The following is a 19,677-nucleotide window of genomic DNA, read 5'->3' as shown; positions in this document are numbered from 1 at the left end:
GTGGGTAGCTTTTCATATTTTAGGAAGTAATGTTAAACTGAGGTAGTTACTTTACGAGTTGTCAGATAATAGTGAATTATTAAATGACAGCAAGCAGTAGCCTAGATGGCTGTTTTATGATTTGGTTTTAATAGTTTTTATGTAAAGTTTTACAACTTTGTCATGAGACTTTGCGGTATTAATTTTGAATGGTAACTCCATTAAGATACAATTTTAGCTTTAGATACTTTCTAACCATATTGTGAGAGGGCTAAACCTACTCAACCATGCAATGTTGTTTTTAAAAAGCATGCTGTCCAAGTGGAAGGGGATTGAGAGTATTCCTAAAGCGATGTTAAAAGAATGCAAGTACTAATCTGATTTTCTCTTTAGGACATTAATCTTTTAACAGTAGTATCAGCTAAAATTGGCATTGATAATTCAATCACTCAAGAAGTGAATTTGCATTTGGCAGAAAGCGGTTGGAAACATCTGCAACAAGTGCTCAAAATTGCTGTTGTGCTGAATCGATGTAGAAAATAGCCATAAAGTTTCAGAGAATATTCATTAAACACAGTATTCATTAAGCAATTTGTGAACTCCACCAAATTAATTACACTGCTTAGAAGTCACCTCCAAATACAGACATTTTTTAGAAAACAGTACATGAGGAAAAACTTTAACAAAATGCTTTTGTATTTTCTATTTAGTGGAAGATGTACAGGATTTGCTCTTCCTTTTTTACACATAGCTTTTAGTGAAGTTAATAGCACCTGCACTGTAATGTTCCTCATTATAAACCTATAAATCTCTTTCAAAACCATAAAATGCTGCGAGAGCTATTAACCAGTAGTATATTGTATTTATTAGGATCATTAATCCCTAATTTGTAATTTAGAAATGCGCCAACTCAGTGAAAAGATTATTAACTGGCAGGTGTGTATATTTTTGTGTATGTCTTTTTCATAAACCATTCTGATTTGTTTTCTTGATGACTGAGTCTTAGCTTTTACAGAACATGATTTGTTGCCTTATCTCATAAACCCACTGTAAGCAGACCAATCTTGCTACTTTTCGTCACAGAAGCAGCCAAACTTCACTCCAATTTTTCTGAGAATGGCTTTTGACAGTTTCACAAGAAAGTATCTTTTTTCATACTGTGCATTTAATTACATATGTAGTTTTGTGCAAATGTTCATGATTTGTACATGCTATTTCCAGGCGGATTGTTTAAATCGCCACTCCGTAGCAAAGTTCCAACTCCTGGTATCTCCTTATTGCCCGTAAGTCAAATCAGGAAAGAGAGACTACACAGGCTGACATTCAAGAAGTGTGACACAGTTGTGCCGTAACTTAAAGTCATATAGAAAGAGAAGGACCGTTCCTGTGACAATCAGTGGAGACCTTCCTTTAGATGTTTTACATAGTTTACCAGATAACTTTTTTTTTTTTCTCTGTAATTACAGATATTACATTTACTTGCCAAGGAGACAGATACTCTGGAAAGACTGGAAAAGACAATTTAATGTTGTTCACACATACAGTTTGCTAGATGTATTCCTTAACTGAAACTTGTTAGTCATCTTTTATAACTGTATTTGTGATATACAAGGAAAGTAAAATATATATGTCCTCCTTTTGATAGTCTATAAAGACAGAGATAAAGAAAAGCATAATGTGGGTTTTATTAGGATATTTTCTATTAAAAATAACTTTAATGACAGTAAAAGTCAATACTGTTGACTGAAAATATCAACATGACTAGAATTTAGCAATTACTAGTAACCTGTATTTAAAGAAAAACTTCAGGGGTATTGCCTAGTACTATTTTTTCCTCTCTTCAAGTTTTTTGCCAGGGTGACAAAAGAAAAATATTCCAGGCAAAGGATTTTAGGCATGCATTAGTCCAACACAGCACCAGAAAGTACTGTAATATATTTACTACTGCTGCTGTTGGGCTCAGAGTAGACCTATATAATTCATCCAGAGGAAAAAAAAAATCCCAAAATATTACTCTTTCCTAAATATACATGATTCATATTGGTATTATGTGCATGTTGACCTAGCTCTTACTTTACAGATTTATTCTTGCTGTTTGCAGAGATTTCTATAGGTAACCATAGTCATTCCCTGTTGTGAGTGTAAATGATCACCGCTTTAGCTCAGAAAGCACTTCTATTTTGGGAAAGGGACAGCAGCACACTGCACAGCCCCACCTTGGTAGTGAGGGCCACAGGGCTCCCTCTGAGGACAGCCTCGCAGGAGGAGAAGGGAGGGAGGGCAGGAAAGCAAGGCAAATTCACCCTGTTTAACCCGAGGCACCCAGGGAACGCAACAGGCACTTCCACAGGGAATGATAAATCCTTAGAGTTAGACCTTCAGACATAATAAGACCTGGAAGCATTATCGCTGCATCTGCAATGCAGACTTGCACATTTTTATGAGTTTCACAGTTGTTGGTTTTTTACAGTTTTGGGGGTAAGGTGGGCAAAGTCATTTGAGGTTTGGACAAACATGCCCAGAGATTTCTTTAAATTTCCACTTGTCATTACTGTGGCTCCATCCATGCAGCAGAGGCCAGGGAATGCCTTATTCTGAGTAGTTTCTGAGGGAAGGAACCAAGAGAGAAATGTATTCAATGGGCTCTGAATTTAGGCAGATGCCTTAGAGTCTTCCTTATACTAAAGAGAATAAGCACAAACAAATATGACATAGTCTGCCTACTTTCTTCCCGGCTCCATCTGCTATAGAACTGCAGAGAGGTTCCTCCATGTGACAAGTATTCTCTTTGGATGATAGCTGTCCATATTATGTCAGCTGAAGCGCACAGAGTAAATAGGACTAGAGAATGCCTTGTCTTCTCTGTAGGAAATAGCCCATTTAGCCATAATGAAGAAGAATTATCAAGATTCTTCAAGGAAAATACAGTGCCTATCAGACCCAGCATACGATGTTCTTTCAATAAATAAATTAAAAAAAAAAAAAAAGGTTGGTTGTTGTTTCAGGGCTTTTTTTCCAGAAGTTTGGGCTGTAAGGTAACCACAAGTTAACTAGAGGACACTGCTGTAAGCAGGTAGTCAAAGGCTGTGATTGTACTGGACAAAAAGGCATGTTAAGAAGGTAACAGTAATTCTCTAAAGGACTGATTGAACCTGTCTAGCTTATTACTGTATCATTCTATATTTAAATGCTTTGATTAAGTCTATAAAACTGCACAGAAGCCTTTTATTTTTGCAGTCAAAAATGTCCATTCAAAAATACGGTTACATAAGAGAAGACTTCAGACATAGACAGGGATTTACTTTCAAGCTGATCTTTAATCATAAAGGTCAAACCTCTAACATTAAAACACTTGAAGGGCAAGAAACTGTTACATTCAGCTATTGATTTTGAAGACCCTGACCCTTGCCAAGTATCACAGGTCATGGAGGGCATTGACAAAAGTACAGTAATAAAAAGAGCTAAAAAACTTATTCAGTCTTTTTTGTGTCTAAATCCAATACCAAAAAAAAAAAGGCAAAAAAAACCCCGCACACAAACAAAAAAGCCCACTGTGTAGGATTAACAATAGATTCAGATCTCAAGCACTATTGGGAATAGTGCAAATCTGCAATTGTTACAGCTAAGCTACTATCCTCTTCTCTAAAAAGCTTTGATTTTCCTTTTGGCAGCGATTACTGTGGCTGGCTGATACTATGGAAGCATAGTTTCTGTTAATTAGAGTGAGCTAAAAGTTTTCAGAGCAAACAGTGTTCTGCTAGAAAATATTTTCTTAAAGAAATATCATGATATTGTAAGCAGGTTTTTCTGTTAGACTGCAGGACTGCCTACATTCCCAAGCTTGCAGCATCAGCAGTGCAGGGCACACCTGCCCTGTATCCTCCTCCTTCAAGCCAGAAGACCTCTTAGAGTCAAGGACAATGTCATGCCTGCTCTACCAGGCTCTCTGAATTCAGAGTCCTTTGACCTCTGAAGTACCCTACTCTAATTGGTTGTTAGAATCGTGGAATCATAGAATCATTTAGGTTGGAAAAAACCTTTAAGATCATCAAGTCCAACCGTTAACCTAACACTGCCAAGTCCACCACTAAACCATGTCCCTAAGTGCCACATCTACACATTTTTTAAATACCTCCAGGGATGGTGACTCAACCACTTCCCTGGGCAGCCTGTTCCAATGCTTGAGCACCCTTTCAGTGAAGAAATTTTTTACAAATATCCAACCTAAACCTCTCCTGATGCAACTTGAGGCCGTTTCCTCTTGTCTTATGGCTTGTTACTTGAAAGAAGAGACCAACACCCACCTCTCTACAACCTCCTTTCAGGTAGTTGTAGAGAGCAATAAGGTCTCCCTCAGCCTCCGCTTCTCCAGACTAAACAATCCCGGTTCCCTCAGCCGCTCCTCATAAGACTTCTGCTCCAGACCCTTCACCAGCTTCATTGCTCTTCACTGGACACTCTCCACCACCTCAATGTCTTTCTTGTAGTGAGGGGCCCAAAACTGAACACAGGATTCAAGGTGCAGCCTCACCAGTGCTGAGTACAGGGGCACGATCACTTCCCTAGTCCTGCTGGCCACACTATTTCTGATACAAGCCAGGATGCCATTGGCTTTCTTGGCCACGTGGCCACACCTCTGGCTCATATTCAGCCAGCTATCGACCAACACCCCCAGGTCCTTTTCCACTGGGCAGCTTTCCAGCCACTCTTCTCCAAGCCCAATGCATTGCATGGTTGCTGTGACCCAAGTGCAGGACCTGGCACTTGGCCTTGTTGAACCTCATACAATTGGCCTCAGACCATCGATCCAGCCTTTCCAGATCCCTCTGTAGATTCTTTCTACCCTCAAGTAGGTCAACAATCCTGCCTGTCAGGATCTTTGAAAAAGGGCTAAAGAATGAGTTCAAGCACTGGACCCAAAATTGTTAGGTCCTACCCTGGCTCTTTTTGACTGGTTCAACTACTTTGCTCTCAGAATCATTGCATACAGAGGGAATTTGCCCTAAGAAACATGGGTGTGAGCTCCTCTGACCACATGGATCAATTGCTGGCCTCTTTTTGCCTAGGGGTATAGCTATAGCCTTTGGATGCACAGGGAAGGGTACAGAAACTTGACAACTTGACCTGAAGCAGAAGCTGAGAGGATTTCTATCTCCTATCATAGAAAACATGGAAACCTCAAAGGTTTTCAAAACTGGCGAGTTCTGAGAAAGCCTTGGAACTGTAACAGGAAAGAAATCACATAGTCCAGATTCAGGAAGCCTTCAACACTTACCAACTTCTGCTGAAGAATGACAGCACTGTTGTCTGAACCACCTTCAGTCCAAACACCTCCAGGCTTCTATGCAGCCACACCAGCTGCCTCCCTCTTCAGAAGGTTGCCTGTGAGTCCAGCTTGCCTGAAAGGTGGGAGCACCTGGACACCCCAGCCCAGGCTCTAAGAGACTTGGTTATTGAAACTGAGAATCTGATCGCAGCAATGAACAAAGGATTTCAAGAATGTCAGTCTGCATTGCTTAATCCTGAGATTCCTAAGGACATATCATTTATTGAAAATGTTTCAGAATTTCCTGCTTATTCATCAAAAGTTTGCCTATCTATGGTGTTAATAATAGAATGTCTAGTCTCATGCTATAGTTGACAATATCCACAGGAAAGCTATAGACTCATACTGATAGTCAGAAGCCTTGTAATTCAGAATGTTTTTATTCATACTTTAATGCATGGGGTTTTTTCAGTTCAGTGAAGCTATATTTGTCACATAAGTGAATCAAAACAGTCTAAAAATAGTCAGAGAAAGTCAATAGAAGAAATCTTGCATAAGAGAACTTTCCATTGGCACAGTCTCATTGGAAATCTGTACCCGCACTTCTTCCTCCTGTGTCAGGTGGTGTCCCCCGTCACTGAAGGAGGGTCTTTTCAGCAGTGTGAATTTTGGTAGGAGTGGGCAGAAAAAGGTCTGAGTTCCTAAACTGCATAAGATTTACTGTAGGAAGTCACAGAACATTCTCTTGTGCACCTTTAGGAAAGAACTAAATGCTTATTTCTGTAGTTCTGAGGCCCTCTCACCTGAATGAGATGCCACTAGCAATGAGAAACTTGCAGAAAAAAGGCACCCTCCCTGCTATGGTGTCTTCTCCCACTTGGCCCATCAGGAGTAGCAGCTGGGGAAGTTTTTGCCCTAACCCCTGGGAGTCAACTCTCTCCGAGTCACTGCAGAATATGCACAACTGCAGAATACAAGAGTACAAAGCAATCATTTTCTGGTTACTGCATATAATAGATAACTAGGACTAATGAGCTGTGAGGCTAAGCATTAGTATGACTGTCATCAATGATAAGACACCTGATAATTCTCTGGTGACCACACAGTCATCAGTCAGGTTGGGAGTGGGCTGATCTTTGTTGCTGGCTTGCCAACCTCCAGTTCATCACTTTTTTCCCATGGGGTATTATACCTTCCCATGTCAGCAGTTTTTCTCTTGAATCCTTTAACTCCCACAATCCTGTCAGTGGTTTTTCTTCCAGTACCTTGCTTGGCTTCAGCATGGGCTTTCTCACACTGTAACAGCAATTGGATCTGTTAAACCACGCCAAGGACACGCAAGCTTCCACCAAACTTGGCTCACAGACCATGGAAGTCCTGCACAGGGGTAAATGGACATTATTTTTGCATGTTTTGGACTCTCTTGCATTGAGTGATTTCTCTGGCCATTTTACTTAGGGCCATATTCTTAGCATGCTTCTCTGGGGAAAAAAAGGAAGGGTTTTTTCCTCCCCTATGAAGTCAAAGACAAACAAACTTGGAGAAAGTGCTTTGCTTTTTGCCTTAGGACTTGTGTCACAGCAAGGTTAATACTTAGGAGCTGGTAGGGGCAGTTTGTTCTTTACAGTGGTTGGTTCCAAAGAGAAATGAAAGGAGAGGTGCCAGAGTTTCTGGCCCTGAAATTTCATGAGTAGACCTTGAGCCAGTGTGATAACAGGACTCCGAAGTCTTTATAAATTGTAGCCTCCCTTTTTGTACCCTCTTTTCCTTAAGCGACTAGTAAAGAGATTAAGCTGAAGAGTATCTCAATAAAGAGCTTGTGGCAGAAGATCTTAATCTTACCAAAGACCAAAGAAGACCAAAATCTTACCACTGACGTACCCATTACAGCCTCTGACTTAAGACCAACACGACCTATATCGTGTTTGTCTTTGTGAACTGTTTCTATGACTAGCATTGCAGGAAAGCATGTAATTATCAATCAGAAGGCGGGAAGGTAGATTCTTCTGTTTAATGGTAGCATGAAAAGGTTTCCTTGGACTGACTGAAGCCATATAAATAAGAGAAGAACACTGTGATTAAGGACTTCTAAACAGTTGTTGCTAAGTTTAGTATTTTAGAAACATGGATTTTATACATGACAATACAGTGATCAGCAAGGGATCTGCACAGCTTTAAAATATACTTGACAGTGCAATCAAATGGCATGACTGTAGCTCATGCAGCTTTAACTTCTGCTGCATGTATATTAGTAATGGTGTAACTATCTTAAGGACTTGTTTTGGCAGTACAGCATACCCAGTTAGCCTCAGGTAACTCATTCCACTCTGTCCCACTGTGATTGTATTTCTGTGGGTACATGAACTAAGCGGTGTAAATCTGTCTCTGATATATCATGTTCTGCAATCACATCTTTGGATTTCAGTTTTATGTGACGAATGTTGATTAAAATCTTTATAAATAAATGCATGAATGTGTACAATCTCATCCTGTTATCTTAATAATAAAATTGTTCTGAGAGCAGCTGAAATACAAAACCTGCTTGCACTGTGTTTTATGGTCATGGTAAAATGATGTGCTGCTTGTGTTCTACTTCTCACTATAATGCTATATAAGGTATTTCTGCTGTTACCGTAGGGGACATAATAAACAGCAAAAATCAATTGGGAGGGAGGGGAAGGTGGCTGCCATTCCCGGGTGGAAACATGCTTTGAAATCAGAAAATCGCAGCCATGTAGCCAGCGGAACGATGAAACTATACAGTGCTGAATCACAGCCTTACCGTTTGCTTTCCACAAGGCACTGAGCACAGTGCCAGTAATACACACCCCAAGAGGTAACTAAAGATTCTTCTCACAAACTATGCTATCAAAACCCAATTGTCTGACTGTGTATGCTTGGAAAATAAAATGAACCTGAGTGTTGGAGTAGTGGTACTGCTTCTAGTAGTTTAGTTAGGAAGACTCTAGGGACTTCAGCTCTTTCTTTACCATCTGTATAGGCCTAGTCTGAACAGGTTTGCCTTGGCCACCACTTCTGTAACTTATTACTGAGGGCTTCCCAAGGACAACAGGGTCAGGGCTTCTTGTAAATGAATGTTCCCTGTGGGACCCGTAATGAAGAGACTGTTAACTAATTATCAGTCTGTTTGGAAGGCATTCATTTTTTAATTGACCTCAAAGCACTCAAGGAACAAAAGGAATCTGAGCAAAGATGATTTGGGTCCAAGGCAAACAAATGAGTCATTTTCTTTCATGGGGTAGTTGCACAGGTTTACTGGAGTCCACTGCACATACAAGTTTTTCAAGTTCAATATTCCGTTGATTAAAATTAGGAGAGTTGTATCTGATGACATGATCTGTATGTTACAGAGAGCTTTCCCTCCCTTCCTTCAGCTGTCGTTTTCTCTGCAAATATTGCTCCCGTCATAACTTGTCAGGCCAACATTACAATGGAATTAATTTAAAACATAATCTGTTTCCTGTTAGTTTGAGTAGGAAAGTTCAATTCTGCAACTTGAATGTCATGTGCAATTTTACAGAGGCTGCTTGCAGGGCTGTTATACCCCATGGAGAAGATAATTACGAAGTCAGAAGGAGCCTTAGGACTTTTTGGTTAGCGAACAGGTTTTGTCCAACAAAATGATATTTTAATTTTCACTATTTGAATATTGGCTGAAATGATGAAACTTATGTTTCTAATTTACTTTAACTGCTAAATAAGTTAATGCAGAAATCATGATACTGCTCTTTGGGTTTTTTTTAAGTTAAAGATGATTGTGGGTCAAATTCTACAGCACTGTTTTGCATATATCAGTGACAGAAGGGTATAAGTGTATTGGAGGAGAATAGCTTTCTATAATAGGAAATTAATAATGCGATCACGAAGAGTTCTCCCATGCTCCTGATTTCACCAGTAGAGCACTTAAATTGAAAACTTCAAAAAACAGGTGTTCAGAAATATCATTGCCAATACAAAAAAAATCCCAAATCTCAAAACAGTAGGCAAGGATTAAAGCTGAATAAGGTTTTTGTTTTAACCCTATTAATCATATTTTTAAAATAATTTAAGATAATATTTTAAAATCATTTAAAAAAAATACAGAAAATTAGGTGGAAAATGTTAATTTAGAAACAAGGCATTGTGGGAAAGGGAGCCCAGACAGGATTACCTAGCACCCTGTCCAATCACATCTTGAAAGCCTCCAGTGACGGGGACCCCACCACATCCCTGCAGAGGTTGTTCCAGTGATTGATTGTTCTCACTGTAAAAAATGTATTTCTTATGTCGAGATGAAACCTCTCCTGGTGCAACTTGTACCCACTGCCCCTTGTCTTCTCCATGTGCTCCTTGTGAAGAGCGAGCCTCTGTCCTTTTTATAGCCGCCCTTTAAGTACTGGAATACTGTGATGAGGTCCCCCCTGAGCCTTCTCTTCTCCAGGGAGAAAAGACCTAACTCCTTCAGTCTTTCCTCAAGGGGCAGTTTCTCCAGCCCTTTGGTCATCTTCATGGCCCTCCTTTGGACCCTCTCCATTCTGTCCGCATCTTCCTTGAATTGTGGGGACCAGAACGGGACACAGTCCTCCCGGTGCAGCCTGACAGCCACCGAGTAAAGTGGGATGACCATGTCTCTCTCTCTGCTAGTAATGCCCCGGCGGATGCAGCCCAGTATGTGATTTGCCTGTGCTGCTGCCGCAGTGCACGGCTGACCCATGCTCAGCCTGTTGTCCCCCAGGAGCCCAGGTCCTTTTCAGCGAGGCTGCTCCCCAGCCACGCAGATCCTAGCCTGTATTGGGCTCTTTGGTTATTCCATCCCAGGTGCAGGACTTTGCACCTGTCTTGGTTAAACTTCATACTGTTAATAAATTACACTGCCTTCTCCTCAAATGGCTGAATATGAGCAGGTGTGAAGAACGTATTTCTAATTTTAAAGAACACGGTTAATGACAAAGCCCAATCACATTAATCTGATCTGCAGGATGAAGGATGTAGAGCTGTCTTCTTTTCCTTTAGCCTCTGTTGATGCATACAGGGTGACTAAGTTTGAAAGCACACCTTGAATTTACCCCTTTTCTTTATTAACATTTATTCATTGCTGGATTTATGAAGCAGTGTGGTGACTGTATGTTTCTATTCTCACCAGTCATATAGTTAGTCCTACCATTCTGTCAACAGAACAATATCAGGTTTTTTAATTTATGATTAGGATAGAAACTATAAAATATTGACTGCTTCAGAAAGAATTGTTTCTGAAACTGTTAAACTTGCAACATGATCCATTAAAAAATTCTGGCTGATGTAAAATATTTTATGTGATCATGCTTCCAATTCTAATAATGTAACCAATGCTTGCATCAGGTGTTCAGGAAATCTGGCAGTGAAATTGTTAAGGATAATGTTATATTCCATAGGGTTTACTGCTCCTTCAGATTGTATCTTCTGCAAGTAGTTACCACGCTCAAATCAGTTCTGGCATTTTGATACACAGTAGAAGCATTTATTCCGCTTGAGAGTTGTAAACTGCAAGTTTTTAAAGACTCTGGTGAGGTTTGTAGCATGTTATGGGGACACCAAACTGCAATATATCTGAATATAAAACAAGTGCTTATAAATTGTTTTATCACACTTCAAAGCAACATGCTAGCAGGATTGCCAAATTCAGCTGCAAAATTTGCCAATTTGGATCATGTGAAGGCAGGTGTGAGATTACAGCTGTAATAAAACTGAAATTGAATACTGGTAGCTGAATTTGTAGTAGGCAATTGACTTGATTTATATAACATAAGCCACATGAGGAGACATATGTAGGTCAGCATCTTCAGCTGGAAACAGTGGTTAGAAGAGTTGTGGTAGGTTGCTGGGAACTACTGAGTTAATACTTGTTTAGTCTGGCAAAATGCTGGTGCAGCGTAACTACATTCTGTCAAACTTGTCTGGGGAGACACCATTTGCAACAAGGAAAAACTAGTCAGTTATATCCAATGCCACTTGCGCCATAAAGATCTTTGCTAAAATTAGCATAAGAACGTAGACCATATGGAGTTTCTCAGGGCAAGAATTGGTACATTAGCTGTGAGCATTTCAGCCTGCAAAATACTTAAGGTGTGCAAATACACAAATCAGTGATTAAACTCCTTTTAGAGTAATAGAACAATATATTACAAAATGCAAATGGTAAATTATCCTGTTCAGGGAAATAGAGGAAGCACAATCAAATATAGCCTGCAGAGTTATTTCCAATCCAAGCAGTCTGTTATATCACAGATTTGCACAAAAAAAACCCAAAAAATCCAAAATAAAGCACACACCCCTTAATTAAAAAAAAATCATGTCCACTTTTTTGTCCAAGGAGTGAACTAATGACCTGGTGATTCTAACATGAGTTGGTGGTTTAATAAGAACAAACACAAAATGGTAATTGCTGCTTTTAAAAAGGAAATTAAGATTAAGCATACAGAAATTACTGTTTGTCAGAGTTTCCATTTGCCATTCCCAGGAAAGGGCCCAAGGTTTTGTCCAAGTTGTGAGCATTCGGAGACTGCAGCCAGTCAAGGTCAGTACAAACATGCTAGGGCTTATGAGCCACAATTTCTAAAGACTTCATCTTTGCAAAGTATACTTGAACCTCTTAGGCCTACAAACACTGCATTGGCACAGAGCAATGGAAAATGCTTTTGCTTTATCTATAATCTCACCTGAGCCTCCAGTGCAGGAAACAGGAGGAGGAAAAAAATCTTGAAGCAGAATATGAAGAGTAGCACAATATTTACATTATTATTTCTTTCTACTAAAATGCAGGGAGTATATGGCAGGGGACAAGAAAAGAACTAGAAATGTTGTTTTAAAAAAGCTGATTACAGTTTAACAAAGTTTTTGTAATGAAGATGGTTGGTTAGTATAGATGATGTAGAAAGTTACATCATCAGGAGAGGAAAGCAGTGAGGTGGTGTAGAAGTTGTGAGCATGAGTTTCATATTTCAGCAGTCAAGAGCCTCATGAATCACTGAAGATCCAATGAATTAAAAAGAAGAAACTTAATGAAAATACATGTATAAGAAATAAGTGCGATAGGAATCTGAATGAGTTAGTAGCAGGCAAGGTAGAAAGTCATTTTTGTAGTAAAGAGAAAGTAAGACCGTAAATAAATAAGCGTGAGAAAAATGAATATTGCTACAAAAATGACTGCTATACTGAGTTCAATATGCTTTAATTTGTCATAATGCTGAGCATAACATAATGTCTTCAAAATCTAGACCCATGGCTGTTACTCACTAAGCACAGTGCCTTGATGGTTAGCATTAATTCAGCTGATAGTCTGGCAATTCTGAAAAACAAACAGAGCCAGACAGAAGAGAAAAAAATTTGAACAGAGGAAATAAAACTGAATTTTATAAAAATTTTTGACTGCAACACTAGAGGACATTATCATTATAGAAAGCATAAAATACCACTGTGGCTGGAACTGGGATAGTAGGTCTACCCAGTGCTTTCTAATGAGCAAAAACGCCTGGGTTTATTGAGGAAGGGGGTTACAGATGTTATGAATGGGGCATATTTTTATTTAATCAAGCATACAGCATTGCTTCTAATGACACAACATTTCAGCTTTCGTTGTCTTTCTGACATCTAATAAAAACTCAGAACGTTACTGTTACTAAAATGATTCTTATTGTGTCTTATTACAGTAGGTCCACAGTCACGTTACCTGTTGTATAATTTCACTTTAATGTGACAGCAATGTAGAGGGTAAGGCAACCATTATTTTGCCACTATCATTTGTGTTTGACAGCAGCTGGCTCACCAGTCCCTGTAGGTGTTGTTTATGACTTAGATGTGTGATTTTGAGAATGGAGAGGAATTAATTTATTGTGTTGGGAGGGGGTAGTAGACATGGGAAACATTCCTTACAATATTTTGATGGTCATGGGGTATCTCTTTTTCCAGGTTTATACAATGTTTTATATCATGGTGCTTTTGGACATGACTGGGACTTGTAGGTAGTACTGCCGAACAGTAACTGATAAGTATTGCTCTGAGCTTTTAAAAAGTCTTGAGACTGCTAAAAGAAGTCTCATGGCATTATAGTTCATATATTATGAACTCTTGCAGAAAAAACAAATTAAGATGGGGGTGATGGGTCAGGGTTGAAGAATGACTACATTTCAAATTAAAAGACTTCATTCAAAAACTGAAACAAAAATTGGAATACGGTGAGGGCAAACTCAAGACAACGTTTATTCTAAGCATGTGCAAACCTCTTTTTGATGCTGTTTTCAAAATGATGCAGCAGCTAAATGTATTATACCCCTGGGAATAATAAACCTTAGGGCCTGATTCTCCTCACTACATAATAAGAATGGTGAAAAGTAGCCTTAAAGTAGGTATAAATTGCATTTAAATCTTCTTTACGGCTCAGCAGTGGTAGAAAGGAGCCTCAATATAAATGAGAATCAGGTCCCCAGTATTTATTTAACCCTTGGGCTTTGTATATCATTTTATTTGCACCTTTAAGAGATTTGCAGAGGGATTTTTAATCAGGATTCAGTGTACAGAGAGCTAAATGTTTTCATTGCCTTACAAGTAACTTTAATCATAGAGGCAGATCATTCTTTTTATTTCTCAAGAGGGAATGGTAGGATTTCCTGCCTTTGTACAAACTGAGCTAAATGTTTCTGACACCCATAGTACAGTGTCAATTGGAAATTCACATTTCATGTAATAACAGACCATTTTAATTTCATGAGGTAAAGAATTGGTTTCCACTTGCAAATTGTACCGAAGAAAGCAATATTGTCAGAAGAACTGGCACAGTGCTTCAAGAGATAAATCTATTGAATTAAATAGGAGGCTTTCATTACCTTTTACATTGCATTTCTGTATAACATAAGCATTAATTAAACTCTTCATTGCTTTCGCCTATTCAGCAGAGCACTTGCTTGGTCTGACAAGAAATGCTGCCCAAGAAAACATGTGGCACCCAAACACAGTCATTAAAATACACTTACTCAAGCAGAAGGGAAGGAAGGGTAGAAGGGGAGAATGTTTCAGTGTGTTTGGGCAAACGGGACCTATGTACAGAAATACATAATTTCTGTTTTTCAGGTTTTGACAGCAACACAGCTCCGATGGCTTGTAACAGGTCATCTCACTAGGTATTTCTCGAGGTATTTTGAATACAAATGGAAAGCAAGCAATTGTCTTTGAATTTTTAAGTATATGTCTGTTTATGAGGAAGGCTTCTTCAGCGTGAAGAATCACTTTTGGCATGAGACAGTCCTACCTTTTGAAGTATCAAAACAACCCTGCAAAGTGTGTCTCCCCTCCTGTGTGAGAAATGCCCAACTATGGCAAAGCTGTTGATACAGATTCAAAGTGTTCCCAATCAAGTAGCCAAGCCTTAAAGAGTTCTTTGCGTAGCCCACCTTCCTTAACTGAAGAGCCATCATGTATGTTTGGTTCTGACACATTTCTATCTGTATTCAAATATTTCTAATTCCTTTTTTCTTGTGATTCCAGGGGAACATTTGAGAATCTGCCCTCAGGAATATACATGCTGCACCTCAGAAATGGAGGACAAGTTAAGCCAACAGAGCAAACTGGAGTTTGAAAACTTAGTGGAGGAGGCAAGTCACTTTGTACGCACCACTTTTGTATCCCGGCACAAGAAGTTTGACGGTAGGCTGGATATAATTTACTTATTTTCAAGGTTATGGGATTTAAAAGTCAGTTATCCATAATAAATTCCAATGCTCTTTTCTTTACAATTAGATATCACATTTGCAGTTGTCAGTTTGGCTAAGATAAGGGTTAACTTACAGCTGGTATGCTTATCAGCCTTGTGAGTATTGCCTTTAATTACAATGACATCAAGAATCGGACTGTTAAGCGCCTGCAGGCTTGGCTAATGTTGAAAAAAGAGATTAGATATGCATAGGGAGGTTTATAATTTTTGTCTCCTAGTTTCAAATGCAAAATTTAGGTTTGCAATTATGTTCACTGTTGCAAGATGAACCATGGGTCTCCCATGATTTTTGTTACTGCAAAGCAGTTTTTTTGTAGTCTGCCTTTTTGTAGCCTTAAGGCTGTAGTTTTTTCTTGCATGATTTTCTTGAGATGTACAGAGTCTCCTACAGGGCTTCTGGCTTCCAAACACTAAGGCCTCAGTTGCATCTGAGAGGCAGTGTCATGCAAACCACTTAAGCACTATCGAACATGTCTTTTATACCTAGAAAGAATTAACAAGGACAGTTTGGGGTTTTTATTTGTTTCTAATCAGCACTCCAATCTCTTCTGGTCCTCAGCCTTTGTAAGATCTTTGTAAGATCAAGGGTTCAGTGTCACAATTTGCTAAATGCTTGTCTTTAATAATGAACGTTGAGCAGTTTTTATGGTTGTGTCCATACGTACAAATCACACTCTATTGAGCTTTTCTCATAAACTGCAGATTAGCAAAGAGTAAAAGAGCTTCAGAATATTCAGTCATGGCTTTATCTAAATATGAAATTTGTATGTGTGTTGGAAGTGTCCCCCTAAGAATTTCTGCATATGTGTAAGTTGGAAAGGGTCTGGCACTGAGAGGTGTAAATCGTCATTGCAAAGAGGATTGCAGAGCTGCATCTTTCCATGTAGGTAGAAAGCCTGCAAACAGGTGCAGTAAAGCTGGCTAACCCCAGGTAGCGGGGCATATGCACTCATGGGGGAGAATGGTGGAAAGGTTATCCTTGAAGTTGGAAGCTTACTTCGAAACTCTGAGGTTGCATTCAGAAAAAAAGTGAAGATGTCCCTAACTCCTTAGGGTAATTCTGCATCATTCTCTTTATCCAATTAAAGATTTTTTTTTTTAATTAAAGATTAATAAATTAAAGATTCTCTCAATATGACACAGAAAAGAAGATGAATTATAAAGGGAGGGAATGGGAAATGTGTAATATGAGGATGAGCTGGAGAAAAGTCCCCAGCAGCAGATCAGATGCTAATATAATTTAGAAAGTGTCCTTAGTCCTTGGAAGGACTGCAGTGTGGATGACTGTGCAGCACTCTGCATTGTGATTGCTTTGCTTTTTAATGTGAAGTTGGAACTTTTTGTGTAGTGGATTTTAAAACTTTTACTTGGCTTCAAAGGACCTAAAAAAACCCCCAGAAGTTGTGAGCAGTATTACAAGATGAGTATGCAGGCAGAACAGACATTTCAAACCATCTATGGCACATACAGGGCTTTTCTCTTTTTCTAGAAGGAAACCAAGATGATCACTGCTGTTCAGTGAGCAGTGCGGTTTACTGAAAATGCTGGGCTCATTGACCACAGAGCTCAGATACTACCTTACTAATTCTTTGGCAACTTGAGGCCTTTTTATATCGCAATGAACTTAAGCACATTATGGCTTTTTCAGTGACCGGAAATTCTGTATCTTAATACTGACGGTAAGGTATATAGCTGAAAGTTACTGACCTGTTGTAAATATTGCATTCTGGGATTCTTATGGATCTGCTCTGCAGCAAGTTGGATTAAAAGACTAAGTGGTTTCTTCTGGCTTATCATTGATGTTTTAAAAGGAATTTGCAATGTGAAGTCTTATCAAAGAGCAAGTGAACTTTGTGTACACTTTCAGTATTTTAATGCTATTCTAAAACTATTCAAAAGTTGTTCACTTATATGGAAAAACTGCTTAATCTTTCTAGAAGGGCAAATACATTAATGGAAAAATATATTCACCTAACAGGCAGTCTTTCAGTATAAAACCAGCTAGATTTGTTGCAGTTTAAAATAGGATGTCATTCTTTGGTGTAAAGCAAATATTGGATTGTTAGATAATGTCAATGTTTTAATTCTTCAAGAGTCATCCTTTTTTTGTTTTAATTTGATACTTTGATTGCACAAGGGAGTTCTAATACATGATTCTGCCATTTGATGCTAGTACACCACAAATAACAAAATAAATACAGCCAGTTGTGATGATTTTATGGAAGTTGTGTACAGGACTTGTGTTTATCAAGAGCAGCATATCTCAGCAATAACAGAATATATGAACATTTAAGTAATGTTGAGAAAAAGAGTATGTTAGCATTGCTCCCATGAGGAGTTAATTTAAACTACTATTACTGCCAGCCTCTTTGTTCATGCAGACATTTATATAATTTTGCAAACTCAAAGGACATGGAAGGTCTTGTAGATTTTTGCATTTTTTTTTCTGCTGTACCAGGCATGTCTAAGGATAATGCTAATCTTTGCAACATAAGACTTTCTAGGGGTATGTGAACTCTTCGTTGATTTATGTTCTGCCCTTCATATGCCTTGCCTTTCTTATCTTACTTGATTTCTGTCCCACATCCATACATTAAGCATAGATGGAACGATTTTCTGATTCCCATTTTGAGAGGTAATTTGAGGTCTGTTTTCCTTTTCAGGATTTTGCCCCGGATTCCTATTCATGATCTAATCTACATGGAAACTCAATTTGGTATAACTTAAACATTGTCTCTTTAGCCTCTGGTCAGACACACATTCTTACACAGAATCACAGAATCAGAGCATGGCTGAGATGTGAAGGCACCTCTGGAGATGGCCTAGTCAACCCCCCCTGCTCAAAGCTCGGTCAGCTACGACAGGTCGCACAGGGCCATGCACAGGCGGGTTTTGAATATCTCCATGGATGGAGACTCTACGGCCTCTTTGGGCAACTTGTGCCAGTGTTGAACATCCTCACAGTGTTTTCTTGTGTCTAGATGGAATTTTGTATTTTTTAATTTGTGACCATCGCTTCTTGTCTTAACACTGGGCTCTGTTGTGAAGAGCCTGGGCCCGTCTTCTTTAGTCCCCCCACCAGACATTGACACATATTGATGAGATCCCCCTGAGCCTTCTCTTCTCCAGGCTGAACAGTCCCAGCTCTCTCAGGCTCTGCTCATATGAGAGATGGTCTTGTCCCTTCATCATCTTACTCCCCTTTGGCAGACTTGCACCAGTTTGTCCATATCTCTCTTGTATGGGAGAGCCCAGACCTGGACCCGGCACTCCAAATGTGGCCTTACCAGTGCTGAGCTGAGTGGAAGGTTCACCTCCTTCAGCCTGCTGGCAATGTTCCTACATCATTTCTATCTCAGTTTTATATTTCTTTTTACCTGAAGCGCAGTACTTTCCAAATCTACAAGAACTAATCTCTATAAAAACTATAAGCAGAAGCAGCTAAATATGAAATTCATAACAGACAACTTTAGAAACTATTAAGTGTTTTGGAACCAGCTATGATCAGAAGAAATGTTGTCTTTCTTTTAACTGGCAATCAGTTCTTGCATCCTAAAGCCCTGTAAAACCCATTTCTTATTCATTTGCTTTCCACATTTCTAAGGGGCTGTCACTGTGGTGAGACTTTTAACTGCTCCATTCTTCTAGATTCTTTTTTTCCTAAGTGTTTTATTCCTCATAGTATGTGAGGTTCGAAGATGTCTCAGACCCAAAGATCTGACAATAGTATTTTTCATTTGGTTTCCATATTCTAGACGGTGTGAATTAGCATGAGTCACTACACAACATAATACCAGCTGCCAATTGTTTCTTGGCTGAGCTTTAGGTGCAGATGTTTACATCTGTATTGCCCACATCTGTATATTTGCCATTACATTGCCATACTGGATGGTCATTTAAAAAAAATCAGTATCTGCAATGTCAGTAATGGGTGCATAGGGATCCAGGGAATCTTCTCCTGAGAATCTTGCCCAAGAAAGAAAGCCTTGAAATGAGAAAAATTCTTTTGAAACAGTTGGTGCTCAATGTTCCTAGCAAAGAATGCACTATCTGTTTTAGCAATGGGACCCACAAACCCTTCCAAAAACCAGGAAAAGGAACAAAAACCCTTCCAGCAGACAGGAAACACACAGAAAGTGAAGAGTTCCAGCAGATATGGATTTTTCTTTTTCCTCAAGGCTTTGGGTAGGACTAATCCAAACAAGCAGACATGTAATGAACAGCTGTTTCTTGTTCCTAGCAATAGACAAGCAATCGTGCTCCAGTTCTTGGACCCCTACTGTATACCTCAAAGAAGCTTGAAATATATTATGCTCCCAGTGTAGCTGTAATACTATCATCTTATTATGACCGATTCCCTTGCATAGTGGCATTGCTGAGCAGCTGTTTCACAGACAAGCCAATTTCTTGTAAGTATTGCTCCATCAGCAGCCGAAACCAGCCCTACCGGAAGGTTTGTCATGAATGTTAATGAGGAGACAAGTAGCTGTTCAGTGACATTTTCTCACTAATCCTTTGAATTAGGAAAATCATAGCAAATAATTTTAATTTAAGCTAAATAGATCTGAACCTGATAAAAGAGACACTGTCTCCTTGTTCTCATTTAAAAAAGTACAGTACTAGTCTTGGTAATGGAGTTAAAAATGAAAGAATGTCTAAGAATAGCTGTCGTGAACTTGAATGGATATGG

The 19,677-nt window shown here is 39.1% G+C and overlaps 1 protein-coding gene across 1 annotated transcript in view; it reads left to right on the top strand.

Moving 5' to 3' along the window:
• GPC6 (glypican 6) overlaps positions 1–19,677 on the top strand; it is a 775,473-nt gene that overhangs the window by 220,624 nt on the left and 535,172 nt on the right. Inside the window, exon 2 of the mRNA XM_075491966.1 lies at positions 14,762–14,920. Coding sequence (XP_075348081.1) covers positions 14,762–14,920 — 159 coding nt within the window. The remainder of the gene's footprint in view (positions 1–14,761; positions 14,921–19,677) is intronic.

The sequence above is a fragment of the Mycteria americana genome, chromosome 1, assembly GCF_035582795.1.
Source record: "Mycteria americana isolate JAX WOST 10 ecotype Jacksonville Zoo and Gardens chromosome 1, USCA_MyAme_1.0, whole genome shotgun sequence".
Classification (NCBI taxonomy): domain Eukaryota; kingdom Metazoa; phylum Chordata; class Aves; order Ciconiiformes; family Ciconiidae; genus Mycteria; species Mycteria americana.
This window is presented reverse-complemented; position numbering and strand designations above follow the sequence as displayed.